Source organism: Lithobates pipiens, unplaced genomic scaffold, assembly GCF_037356315.1.
Source record: "Lithobates pipiens isolate NorthernLeopardFrog02 unplaced genomic scaffold, aLitPip1_a1.2 Scaffold_30, whole genome shotgun sequence".
NCBI classification, from domain to species: Eukaryota; Metazoa; Chordata; class Amphibia; order Anura; family Ranidae; genus Lithobates; species Lithobates pipiens.
Window position 1 is genome coordinate 71,001,251 of NW_027507791.1, and position 14,352 is coordinate 71,015,602.

Consider the following 14,352-nt stretch of genomic DNA (forward strand, 5'->3'; position numbering starts at 1 on the left):
ATATATATATATATATATATATATATATATATATATATATTTATTTAGCAGAGACACCAGAATAAAACGGCGATTGTTGCAATATTTAATGTCACGCGGTATTTTAAACGCAACTTTTTGGGGAAAGGGACACTTTCATGAATTAAAAAAAAAACTAAACAATAAAATTAGCCCAATTTTTTAGCATAATGTGAAAGATAATGTTACGCCGAGTAAATACATACCAAACATGTCACACTTTATAATTGCACGCACTCGTGGAATGACGACAAACTACGGTACCTAAAAATCTCAATAGGCAACGTTTTAAAAAAAAAAATTGGGTTACCAGGTTAGAGTTACAGAGGAGGTCTAGTGCTAGAATTATTGCTCTCGCTCCGACGATCGCAGTGATGCCTCACATGTGTGATTTGAACACCGTTTACATATGTGGACGCGACTTCTGTATGCGTTTTCTTTGCTGCGCGAGCTTGCGGCGACAGGGGGGGGGGAGGGGGCGCTTAAATATTTTTTTTCTTTTTTTTTTTCTTAATTTTTAAATTAATAAATTGTTTTTAAAAAAAGAAATAAAAATTTGATCACTTTTATTGCTGTCACAAGGAATGCAAACATCCCTTGTGACAGTAATAGGTGGTGACAGATACTCTTTATGGAGGGATCGGGGGTCTCAAAGACCCCCGATCCCTCCTTTACACTTCAAAGTATTCAGATCGCCGAAAACGGCGATTCTGAATACTGTATATATTTTTTAAATCCGGCGCCATTGGCAGCCGATTAAACAGGAAGTGACGTCAGGACGTCGCTTCTGTGTTTACAATTAGGAGACTGGAATGACGCCACTTACGGCGTCATTCCAGTCCCTCCCTAGCCGCTGGAAGTAGCAGATGTGAGATCGGTGCTCCCGATTGAGCGGGAGCACCGGTAAGAGCGGCGGGGGGGGGGGGGGGGGGGGGGGTGGGGGGGTGGGGAACGTCCCCACCGGCATAACAGCCGAGCGGCTTTTAGCCACATCGGTTGTTATGGCTAGAAAGCCAATCGCCCGCTCTAAAAAACGGTACCGGGATGATGCCTGCAGGTGCGGGCATCATCCCGGTATACCCCCCAGAAGCAGAGTACGCACATCTGCGTACGCTGGGCGGGAAGGGGTTATACCATCTAGTACTGCCCTTAAATTAAATATAATCAAAAGGGGCAGTAAAGGCAAAGGGACACTTTGAGGGTTATTTACTAGAGGAAAATCCACTTTGCACTGCAAGTGCACTTGGAAGTGCAGTCGCTGTAGATCCGAGGGGGACATGCAAGGAATATAAAAAAAACTGCATTTTAGCTTGCACATGATTGGATGTTAAAATCAGCAGAGCTTCCTCTCATTTCAAATCTACCCCTTAGATTCAGAGTGACTGCACTTCCAAGTGCACTTTCAGTGCAAAGTGGATCATCTGACTTTCGTAAATAACCCCCTTTGAGAGTTTTTTTTTTTTTTTTTTTGCCTTTTTAAACTTCAAGCAGACCTATAAAACACAGAAGAAACCATATGTTTAACTATACAGCAATCACAATTATTGATGTTGAGCTGCACTGATTGCTTCTAGGTGTCAACGCTGTTGTATACAGATTGGAAGATATATGCATGAGAGTGTGAATAGTCAATAAGCTACATCCTGTGATTCACAGGACTAATACTACATTTTGGCAAACATTTCCCTTGCATCGTCCTCTGAACAAACTATTTGACAGCTGGTGGGGGCATAAAAGCTCACCTCTAACATGGACTCTCCCCCCCCCCCCCTTTCATTTTTGTAGCTTTTCTCTCACTTGGGGCAACCTGCACATGCAGTATAAGTATAAAGAAAATGCTTACAAGTTATAGCTTTATCTTAAGAGCATTAAGATGCCCCATGCTCATTAACCACAACATTTCATGTCATTATGGATTCAGCAGGTAAGAGCCTCTGGGAGGCTTTTGCCATCAGTGTCCATTTTGAGGGATTTCCCCTCATTTACTGTCAGGACAGAAAGGGAGGGGAGATCTCTCCAATAGGGAAACAAAAACAATTTTTTTAGAGTAAGGAAGGGTTAGTTGTTTTTGTTGCTGGCCGTGTCTCCATATCCTGGTAAATAAAAAAAATAAAAAAAGATGCCTGGAATTGGGCTTTAAAAGGATAAGCTCACCTTCTGTAACACGCTACATCCATATTCAGGATGTAACATGTTACAAATGCACCTGCCTCTGCCTTTGTGACTGTCGGCTTGTAGTTGTTGATTGCTCTTGGTAGTTCACTGAGCTTCCTTTCAGAGTGTAATTGCCTGCTAGTATCGGGTAGACAGCTACACAGACTAACTGGACTATGGAATTACATCCACAATCTGCTGATCTTGGGTACAATGCGTTAAAGGCTCCTAACAACAATACATACTTTTTTTTACCTGGAAAAAATATGGATTTATTTTTTGTAATAGTAAACTTATCCTTTAAGAACACAGATTTTCCAAATTAATGGTTACAAGCGAATATTTAGCAAATTTTGGAGAACGACCAATTTGCTCTGTTTCTATATTGAGGCGATTCAGTTTGCGTTGTGCGTTATACAAATATTTCATTCATTCATATATTAAATCAGGAATTTGAATGAGCCATGACCAGTCCTAGTGTTAAGACATGAGGACATCATTCTATTTGGCTAATGTCAGTGACAGACGTCAAAACACACTGGCTTATCGTTTGTCTTTGAAGCAGTAGTAAAAGAAAAAAATTCAAATAAAAATCCAGTCCCCCTATAAATTAATGTTATAATGTGCAAGTACGCATTGCATACTAGCACATTGCACTATGAAAGACTAACCTGTAAAACGAAGGCCTCCAGTGGCGAGCCGTCACTGCTCTCAGAGCTTCCATGTTCAGCTGCGGCCTTCCTTCAGGTTTCGAGAGCTCCAGCCATTTGCATGGCTGAGCTGCAAATCAATCTCGCGCATATGCACGGGGCATTACAGCCGCAACACAGCACTCTGAATGGGTGGCACACTTGAGTGCGCCATCCATTCAGAGTGCAGTGCACCAGTGACATCACCAACTGCAAAACAGGCAGTTATCTCCTAAACAGTGCAGGTTTAAGAGATATTCATTTTACCTATATATATATATATATATATATATATATATATATATATATATATATATATATATATATAAGCTTTATTATAAGCTTACCTTTATGTAAAAGTGACAAAGTGGAGTTTACTACCACTTTAAGAAGCAGACACTTTAGGGCAGAATACAACTGTTGCTCTAACAAGCAACACAACATAAGCACACTGGAATGCCATTCATTTTGAATGCCATCCTAATACACCTTATCAGCCCACCTGCATTTCACTGCAATGCACAGTATCACACTAACATACATCGTGGAGTGTTGTGATGGTAAAAAAAATAGTATGTGGACCTTTTTTGGTGTATTTGGTCATTAATTGAATAAGCTGCCATAGCGCAATGCACCTTCAAACTCCCAAAAAATCCATTTACCTGCAATAGTCAACAACAAAATTTCTCAGATTTATACTTATCGGGCTTTCTAGGAAATGTGCTGCAAGAAAAACAGCATAGCCTTGATACACTAAGGCAGTTACCTTGTTATATTTTTCACTTCTCCTATAGGGAATATCACTGAAGTCAGTTCTAGTATATGTGAGCGCCTCAGACAGGCCAACTCCCCATGCCGATTCTTCACATCTTTATTCCGCTTCTCCACGATCACACTGAGCTTGTAATTGCGCCTCTGAATCTTCTCTTTCTTCTCCTGGTGCCTTTGGCTTCTGAGGTAAAGTTCTTGGTTGTATTTTCCGGACTTGGACAACAGCTCTGAATCTTGACATTTGAGAAAAAAATACTCCATTAATGTCACAATTGCGTGTTCTTGAATGCACCTTATCCTAATAATGGTCACTCTGCAAAGTGGGAATAACCTAACAGCAACTCATCTCTCAAACTTCCATAAGGCTTGGTTTACACTTGCTTCAAAATGTGGCATTTGACCCACGTTTTTAAAGCACCTCTCACTAAATAAAATGGTTAGTTTACAATCCTGTACACACAGCTGAGCTTGCGCTGCTTTGCTGCGTTTCAAAATGGATACCCTATGGAGCATAAGCAGAAGAAAAAATGAATAGTAGTTAATTAGCTATCTGGCAGGATCAACAGGTATATTTTTGTGCTTATCCAACATCTATAACAAAACTTTTTCAATGCTATATTCAGATGAAAGGGAAGTAAACAGGAGGAGTTTAATGTTAGGGTGAACACACACCAATAGTTGCAGGAGTTGGAATAATAGGCATGCCCTCCCAGTGTATGATATAGCATAGCAGCAATCATGCAAACAAATCAAAAGATGTCACAATGTCAATATAGTTCCTTAATGTTAATATTAAAGCTGATTTCAACCTGAACGGACGCTCCATAGACCTCTATGGAGGGACAGATGTCAGCGCTGACATGTACGCCGACATCCGACACGCTCGGAAAAAGTGCGATGGAGAAAAAAAAACTATTTTTCCATCTGTCTGAGGATTGGATGAAAACGGACTCTACAGTCTGTGTTCATCCGATCCCCCATAGAAGAGAGTGGCGCTCTGACAGGTCCGTCCTTGCACAGTGTGCAGAGATGGACCAGTCATCTGCCTGCTCAGCGGGGATTGATGGAGCGATCCCCCGCTGAGCAGAGCGGGCTCCGTACATGGACACGACCGTGTGAAAGAGCCCTAAAGAAGCCAAAGTAACCTGAAAAAGAATAGGGATCTCAGACAGCCTTGCCAGCTATAAGGAGGCAACACCATCAAGTATATTTATTGTTCTAATGTGCATCATAAACCCCACGTTTCCTGGGTGGTCTCATCATAAACCTCTAAGATTCTAAATTGGCTCCCAGTATGCAATTTTATCACTCTCAATGCTCTTTCATAACACATTACAAAAGCATGCAGGCATTCTGGGTGCATTTTTGTTAGTGCTCTATAGGATTTCAGACACAGGCTTGTGAAGTGTTTTAAACAGATAAAAGCCTCTGGTGACATTTGTTTTCTCTGAAGCTTTTGTAACTTTTTTTGTTTTTTTTATTTTTTTCTGTGTCTTTAGGTATAGTCGTTTTTAAAAAATGCAAGAGTGTATAATTGCAATGCAAATAAACCTGAGAAATATGGGACTGCATTTTCCTACATCATTAATTTCTATGAAAGAAGGCATTTAAAAAAAAAATGTATGTATGAGCTTTTGTTATCAATGGAATGCACTGATAACAAAATGGTTCTTGCATAAAAGTTAAATATTTTGTATATTAAGGAAATGTCCCAGCAAGACATACACATCGTGAAAATACAGTACATGAGTCTTTAAAGCTGAGGGGCAAACAGATAAGAGACACAAATTATATACAGTTCCGTAATAATTAAGGGATTAAATGTATATTTTGATATGCAAGCAGTTTAAGTACCCGATTTTGACTTGCAGTCAGTGTTTTGCAGTCCCCATATAGCAGGGCTGCAGTGTGAAAAGTAGAAGCAGCACAAACAGCCAATGTATGTGCTGATAAGAAGCATGCGAATAAGAGGAGTCAGCAGAGTGACAGATTATGTGGCCTCTGTACCGCCTCTCCTTCACTGTTCAGTCACAAGATAGGGAAGGGGCTGTAAAGCCCTAAGGTCAGCGAATTATGTTGAATGATGCTAGCCCTTATTTTAACCAAAAGGCTAAGGACATCTTGTGGTAGAAAATAAGTACTACAGGAGGGAGCTCTTGATTGAAAGCGTGTTTTGCTCTTTTAAACAGGCTATTTGGTTTTTTTTTTTTTTCTTAGGTTCAACTAAAACAAATAATTATTAAAGCGGTTGTAAACTGCTGGGTGCTTTTTCCCCCCATACCAGCAAAGTAAAAAGGCATAATGTGCTAGGATTCTGAAAAAATGGCCCGGGTGGCATGCGCCAAGGATGTCATCGGCTGCATATATAGTAAATATCTTCTAAACGGGGCACGTTTAGGAAATATTAATAGTACTTACAGGTAAGCCTTTTTTTACAAGCTACAGGTTTACAACCACATTAAAGACAAATTTTAGTAAAACAATTTTTGCTACAGCTGCCATCACCTAATCTAACTGTAATGAAGTACATCCCACCGCCTCCAAGCTGCTTTACAAATATTTTTTCCAGTGATGCCCAGTCCTCTTCACATTGGTGAACCTCTGGCACTGCAGCAGGTTAATAGCTTCGGGTCCAAGCTTCGGGTCGGGGGGTCCTGCCCCTTACTGTCCGGTATGCACTTCACTACAAATCTTGCATGGTTTTCACAAAACGTAACCTGTTCTGTGAATGGAGGAGAGGGATCTTCTCATTCATGTGCCTTTTCCCCCCATTCGCAGACCACGTGAAAACAATGAAAGGACTTCTGTCAATGAAAGAGGTCAAACAGGGACGATGCCCATCGAGGTTTTCTCAATATACTGCAATGTAAAGCTGCCGATACACTGATAAAAATTCGTTCAGTTCAGGAGGGACTGCCCAAATTCTGATCAGTGCGTGGTTGTCCCCAGATATGGTGGAAAACTCTCCAACAGTAGCTCCAGACACTGGTCAGCAACAGGCTCCGTGGACAGAATACAACGTCCTGGCAGGAGGATTCCCCAATCCACCTCATTTGTGTGAGATGCAGGAATTGTTTTTCTTTTCTCTTTTTAGCTAACTACTAACATTTTAATTGGCAACTTTAGACCCAAAGCTATTAACTTTCCTCAGCATCATGAAGAGGGCTGGAGAGAATATATTTCTACAGGAACCATCAGCCTGCAGGACATGGGACACACTTAGCCACTTGCCGACCAGCCACCTCAGTAGTACTGCGGCAGAATGGCACGGGCAGGCGAATCGCCATCAGCTCGCCCCAAGAGGTCTCGATGACCACCGGGCTCCCGCGATCGCTCGTAACAGGGAGAAAAACTCTGTGTGTAAAGACAGAAATCCCAGTTCTCTGAGGGGAAACGATAATGTTGCAGTCATGATATAAAAAAAAAAAAAAAGGCAGATCGCCACCATTACTAGTAAAACAAAAATAATAAAAATGCTATAAATCTATCCCCTATTTTGTAGATGCTATAACTTTTAAGCAAACCAATCAATATATGCTTATTGCAATTTTTATTACCAAAAATATGTAGAAGAATACATAACGGCCTAAACTGGAAAAAAAAAATGGGGATATTCATTTAGCAAAAAGTAAAATAAGTGTGTTTGTCAAAATTGTTCTTTTTTTAGTTTATAGTGCAAAAAATTAAAAACCAGAGATGATCAAATAACACTAAAATAAAGCTCTATTTGTGGGGGGGAAGGATATCAATTTTGTTTGGGTACGTCACATGACCGCGCAATTGTCAGTTAAAGCGACGTAGTGCCAAATCTCAAAAAGTGCTCTGGTCAGGAAGGGGGTAAAATCTTCCGGGGCTGAAGCGGTTAAATTACTTGACTCCAAAAAAATAAAAAAATTCAGCTTTAAAACATGTCTGGTGGTATGCATTTCCTTTAGGTCAGATAACCATTAAATCTGAAACGCAGGTTAAATATTTGGGAATTTCAAGATTTCTCTGTTAATATACCAGAGATGGAAATTCCTTCACTTGTCAGCAAATAATCTTAAACAGAACATTATAAAAAAAAACGAAATGGAGAACAAGGCAGGATTTGTGACCGGAATTTGATGTGTGAAGGCGTTTCTTCCAGAGCTGCCTGTACAGAGTGTAACTTGTGCTATGTAAGCCCAGGTTTTTAAAAATTAAAATATTGGCCAGACACACCTATTCCAGCTATTGGCTACTCAGGAACAGACGGGATGGGTGTGCGAGACCAACAAAAAACTGTGGCTCACTCTGGTTTATTTTCAGTTTAGAAAGAGCCAGCCAGCTGGCCATATAACACACACACAGTCTTTCCTGATCTGGCTTACCACAGGAAAGCGGGAGACAGGTATTTCATTGTTTATGGGAACTTTAGATTATTAAATCTATTCCCAAAGACACTGCTAAATCTTATAGAAAGCCTTCCCAGAAGAAAAGCGGCTGTTATAGGAAGGTGGGTGGAATTTCCCCAATATGATATTGGAAAAAGATTTCAAACATCTCATATAAAGCAGGTGGGATGCTCAGGTGTCCACAAATTTTTGGTTATATAGTGCATGTCTTGTACATAAAATGGAAGACCTGTAGAGAGAAAAAAATAAAAAAAACAAACAAAAAAAAAATACACACGTCTAAAATGTTAAAAAAATAAAATAAAATCACCACACACACACAATTCAATTAACACAAGATCATAATAGTTTCCTTAAAGTTGAACTTTAGTCAGAAAATGACCGTATTTATCGGCGTATAACATGCACTTTTCCCCCCTTAAAATCGGGGGATAGTTGTGGGTGCGTGTTGTATGCCGATCCCCACTGTCTGTGAGCCAAAAAATACAGAGCGCCGACGAAAAAAACCGAGCCGACTGCTCGGCTCCACTCGCAGTCCCGCCTCCCTGCTGCTTCTGGAGCGAGCGCTGCCGAAAAAGATCGAGCCGACTGTACTGTGTACTCGGCTCGGCTCCGCTCACAGTCACGCCCAGTCGGCTCGGCCTTTTTCGGCGGCGCTCGGTCTGTCTCGGGGGCACTCACTCGGTCTGTCTCGGCGGCGTGAAATTTAAACGTGGGCAAGGCTGCAAATGACACTCTGCAAGGATGCAAACGGCGCTGGGCAAGCTGCAAATGACACTCTGCAAGGCTGCAAATGTCGCTGGGCAATCTGCAAATGACACTAATCATTCTGCAATGATGGACAAGGCTGCAGATGTACACCGATAAGGCTGCATTGGTGGGCATTTAAATGTAAGGTTTTTTTTCCTTAAACTTCCCTCCTAAAACTTTTTTCCTTAAAATGCCCTCCAAAACTTGGGGTGCGTGTTATACGCCGATAAATAGTCTTGCTAGATCACTTCAGACCAGCCCCGTCTGCAGTTATAGGTATAGCTATATAAAAGATAACAAATAAGTGCCTATACGGTTTAAAATCCAGCAATATACTGTGCCACCCTGCTCTGCACATGCTCAGTTGACGACAGCCTTAAAGTGGAATTAAACTCTCCTATCCTTTACAGTAAAGAAGCTGCTTCTGTTTGATCAGCAACTGCCAAGGTGCTGCACATGTGATCAGTCATGACACCAGCCGGTTGGCAGTCTGGTTGTGGACACGGTAAAATGTGAAACTTAGCATTTCTGGCATTCCAAAAATGTAATTTTTTGATGGGTTTAGTTACACTTTAGGATTTATTTCTGCTCAGGGCCTCTGGGCGTCAGCAAAACAGCAGCCTTCAACAAGAAGAGATAGGAGTAATGCTGGAGGCAATTTACAGCACACACTCATAATGTGAAAAATATGTTTCTTGCTAAACATATTTTTTTAAGTTATGGGCAAAGTTCTGCTTTAACCACTTATCGACCGCCACAGGACGATGTACGTCCCTTTTTTGAAGAGGGATATCTCGGTAACAGCAGCAGCTGCTGCCACAATCAAGGTATCCATCTCTTCAGGCAGCGGTTCGGTAAACTATAATGGTGGTCTCTGCAGCGGATTTGGTGCGAGATCACCGTTATCGGTGGCGGGAGAGGTGCCACCACCCCCCTCCGCCGCTTACCAGAGCAGTCGGCAGCAGCGGAGGGGATCGGGTCCTGTCACTTCCTTAGTATGGAGACGAGCGAGGCTAAGATGACCCCCACCTGTCACCATACCATAGCAGGGCGGAAGTGACGTCAAAACGTCACTTCCGCCCATACCTCTTAAAAGGCACATTTTTTCAATGTAATTTTTTTAAATGACACATTTTTATTGCATTTAAGTCCAAATATGATATCTGAGGTCTTTTTGACCCCAGATCTCATATTTAAGAGGACCTGTCATGCTTTTTTCTATTACAAGGCATGTTTACATTCATTGTAATAGGGACAGAAGTGACCCTAATTTTTAATTTTTTTTATTTTTTTTTTAAGTGTAAAAATAAATAAGATTTTTTTTTTATTATTTTTTTTTAAAGCACCCCATCCCGACGAGCTCACACGCAGAAGCAAACGCATATGAAAACGGTGGTCAAACCACATATGTGAGGTATTGCCGCAACCGTTAGAGCAAGAGCAATAATTCTAGCCCTATACCTCCGCTGTAACTCAAAACATGCAACCTGTAGAATTTTTTTTATAACAATCGCCTATGGAGATTTAAAGGTAAACGTTTGACGCCATTCCACGAGCGGGCACAATTTTGAAGCATGACATGTTGGGTATCAATTTACTCAGCATAACATTATCTTTTGCAATATAAAAAATTGTGCCAACGGTACCGTTATTTTTTTTATTCAAAAAAGTGATTTTTTTTTCCAAAAAAAAGTGTGCTTGTAAGACCGCTGTGCAAATACAGTATGTCAAAAAGTATTGCAATGACCGCTATTTTATTCTCTACAGTGTTAAATGTATAATATTTGGGGGTTCTAAGTCATTTTCTAGCAAAAAAAAAATCATGTTTTCAACTTGTAAAACACAGAGTCTGAAAAAGAGGCCCGGTCCTTAAGTGGTTAAAAAGTCTATTGTAAATGTTCTTGAGCTGCATAATGCAGAGAGAGGGTAAAGTTTATCAATGTGCAAAACAGAACTGTAAAATCAATATAACAAACCCACAGCTATTTTTATGAATAATGTTTAAAGTGACACTAAACTATATACCGTATTTATTGGTGTATAACACACACCCCAAGTTTAGGTGGGAATTTTAAGGGGGAAAAAAAAAAAACTTACATTTAAATGCCCATCAATGCAGCCTTGTCAGGGTCATTTGCAACCTTGTCATTTAAAAATGGCGCCGCCGAGATACAGAGCCGGATATCCTGCTTTCGACCGCCGTGAATGGCCAAAAGCCCCCAAAGGCTCACAATCAGCAGGGGATCGGCGAATAACATGCACCCACGATTTTCCCGATTTTAAGGGGAAAAAGGGGCGTGTTATACGCCCATAAATACGGTACTTATTCTCCAAAGACAATGAATACGCATTCATTACTTAATGTCCCTCTAATCTATTCTACATGAAATGGTTTCCCAATAGGTTTTTCTGCCTCATTATAATTTACCTCGAGTTTCCAAACCTATCCTTTTCCACCCTCATGTCCGTTTGTTTGGAACGAGCAGTGCACGTTCGTTTTAGTCATATGCACGCTACAAATCCCACAGTCCACAATCCCTAGTCCCTCTTCGGAGAGAGCAAAATAGGGTGCCTATATTTCTACCAACTGTGTAGAGTGATAGTAGCCAACCTTAAAGAGGTCTGCTCGCTTCTTTTAAAATTAGAAGTCAGCAGCTACAGATACTGTAACTGCTGACTATTAACATTAGCTCTCCTGGAGTCAAGCGATGTGGGCACAACAGGAGATCTTTGAATCGGCTGTCAGGTGCTGTTGCGGCCAATGCTACTAAGGGAACCCAGCAGTGTAGCCTTTCGGGTTCACAGCCGGGCCCCTACTGCACATGCGCAAAGCACGCTGTACTCTTTCACTGGCCGGCAGAAGTGGAGGTGAGGAGGGGCTGACATAGATCGCCACGGCCCAGTCTCCCAGGAAGTGGGGACAGGATACCTGTGAAAGATAGGTATCTGCTGAGTATAGGGGCTGGGAATCAGATGAGCTGAAGTTCCATTTCTGGGTGGAACTCCGCTTTAAACACAGCAAGTCAGATCACAGCAGCAATGAAAAGGAATATATATTATATTTTTTATATATATATATATATATATATATATATATATATATATATATATATATATATATATATATATATATATTTTTTTTTTTTTTTTTAAACAGAGTTTAGTGTCACTTAAAATAACGCCAAGCTATATTTTAAGATGAACAATTCCTGAGCTGTTTAATCACAACTGACCACCACTCAAGACACTGACTTACTCTTTGCAATTTCATCCTTTCCATTCCATATGCTCTGCTTTAATTGTTCAATCCTCATCTTACAAGACATGATCTTCCATTTCTGAAAGAAAAAAAAAAAAAAACAGCAAGCTATGCTTATTATGAATCTTTAAAAAAAAAAAAAAAAATGTAATGTAGCGTTAAGTCACTACCTACATATAACTACATATGTTACTAATGTATCACAAAGGAGAAAAGCCTCCAGTGGTGGAAGGGGTACTCATATACAGTAGCTGAACAACGGTACAAATAAAGTGGTTGTTAAGCCATTATGGGTCCTTTGTAAAATCCCCTCTGGCATAACCAGTTTTATCACTCACTGCCTTGGTTTTATAAAAATGAGGCAGAGAAATATCTTATTTTGAAGGGCCGCTGTGCACTCAGCTGACGTCAAGGGCTCTCCTGCCCCACTCCAAAGACTGCAGAGGGAGGGGCTGAGGTTCTCTCTGACATCAGCCATGGGGAGAGAAGGAAAGTCTTGTACAGTCACGTGACCGCTCAGCCAGAGTCTTCAGTAAGGTATTGTGCTTTTTCATTTTTATAAAACAAAGGCAGAGAGCAATATAAGAGGTTATGACAGAGGGGATTCTACCAAGGACAGATTGTTTTTAGCATAGTATGGCAGCAGAGGAGGGGTGAGCAGGACACGGCTCACACACAGAGCCGACAGGCAGGGGAGAGGACGGCTCTGTGAGGACAGGAGAGCTGCAGATAATGGAGGCACCTAAACTGACCACGGTATCAGGGCTCAGCAGCCATGATAAACCGTGGTCAGTTTACAAGGGGGAGTGCAGAAACTGGCAGGATCAGCCAGGTATTTTAGGGGATAGAGAGGGCCAAATTACACAGCACAAGCACTGTGCTGGATAAAATGCTTTATAGGAACAGATAGGAAACATTTAACTGTCAAGTTGCTCCAAGTGGTACAAAAAAAACTCTCTGTGATTGAACCTGCTGGAATAAAACAAAATTAAATTTGTTTTGGATAAGCCCAACCCTATTTATTGCCATGGGTCAACTGTAATCTGTAGGATGGTAGAATATGATTTAGGAATGAATGAAGCTGCAGCATAAACATGCACTAAGAGGACACAAAGGGACATTCTTTGCAGAAGGTCTGAACTGGGAGGAAGGTATATCACACATTGCACTCTGCATATAGAGGGAATTATTAAAAAGACAAGTTTGTTAAAGTGACTTTTTCCTAAAATGTTCAACTCTAGGACAGCAACCAAATAAACATGCTTTATAGAGATATCTCTGTAGAAGTCCTTCTATGAGAGAAATTTAACCTGCCAAAAGGATTTGTATTTCAAAAACAAATCCAACACAAGTTATGATGAGATATCCAGATTCCTCCCCAACACACCAGGTCTAACACCGCTCTCAATACTTTGCTCTTTAATCCCTGTTACTACTGATGAAGTTGCCAAACTCCTTTCCATGGCCCACCTCACCACCTGTCCACTAGACCCTCACAATTACTGCGACCACCTTCCTGCTCTATCCTAAATTCTAAACCACATCTTCAACCTCTTTCTCCTCTGTCACCTTTCCTTCCCTGCTCAAACATGCACTGGTTACCCCCATACCTAAAAAAAAGGTAATACTAAGACCCCTTTCACACTGGGGCGTTTTTCAAGCGCTTTAGCGTTAAAAAAAACGCCTGTAAAGCGCTTGAAAGAAGCCTCATCTGCAGTCCCAATGTGAAAGCCCAAGTGCTTTAAGAGCCATTTCACAATGTCAGCGTCCAAAAAATGCTCGTAAAGTGCTGCTTAAACTAGCAGCGCTTTACCAGCGTTTTTCGAGCGTTATTGGGGCGCTAGTGCTAGTGGCCAAATAAAGGGTTAAAAGCGCCCACAAAACGCTGCTGCCAATAGCGTTTTTCAGGCGTTTTACAGGCGCTTCCCATTGATTTCAATGGGAAGGGGCGCTTTAGGAGCGTTGTATTCACCGCTCCAAAAGCGCTGCAAAGAAGCTGCTTGCAGGACTTTTTTTTTTTTTTTTGACGCCCTGCCAGCGCAGCACCTCAGTGTGAAAGCACTCAGGCTTTTACATTTGGACTGCAGTTGCAGCTTCTTTCAGGCGCTTTTTTTAACGCTAAAGTGCCTGAAAAACGCCCCAGTGTGAAAGGGATCTCGGTGTGAAAGCACTCGGGCTTTTACATTGGGATTGCAGTTGCGGCTTCTTTCAGGGGCTTTTAACGCTAAAGCGCATGAAAAACGCCTGAAAAACGCCCCAGTGTGAAAGCGGTCTAAAGTCTTTTTTCTTTTGTTAAAAATAAACCTGTTATACTTATCTGCTCTATGCAGTGGTT

General features: G+C 41.2%; 1 protein-coding gene across 1 annotated transcript in view; it reads right to left on the reverse strand.

The window, feature by feature from the left end:
* The window catches only part of ATG14 (autophagy related 14), a 58,310-nt gene that overhangs the window by 13,144 nt on the left and 30,814 nt on the right, over positions 1 to 14,352 (reverse strand). Inside the window, exons 4-5 of the mRNA XM_077464416.1 lie at positions 12,015 to 12,096; positions 3,628 to 3,865 (exon numbers count right to left, since the gene is read on the reverse strand). Coding sequence (XP_077320542.1) covers positions 3,628 to 3,865; positions 12,015 to 12,096 — 320 coding nt within the window. The remainder of the gene's footprint in view (positions 1 to 3,627; positions 3,866 to 12,014; positions 12,097 to 14,352) is intronic.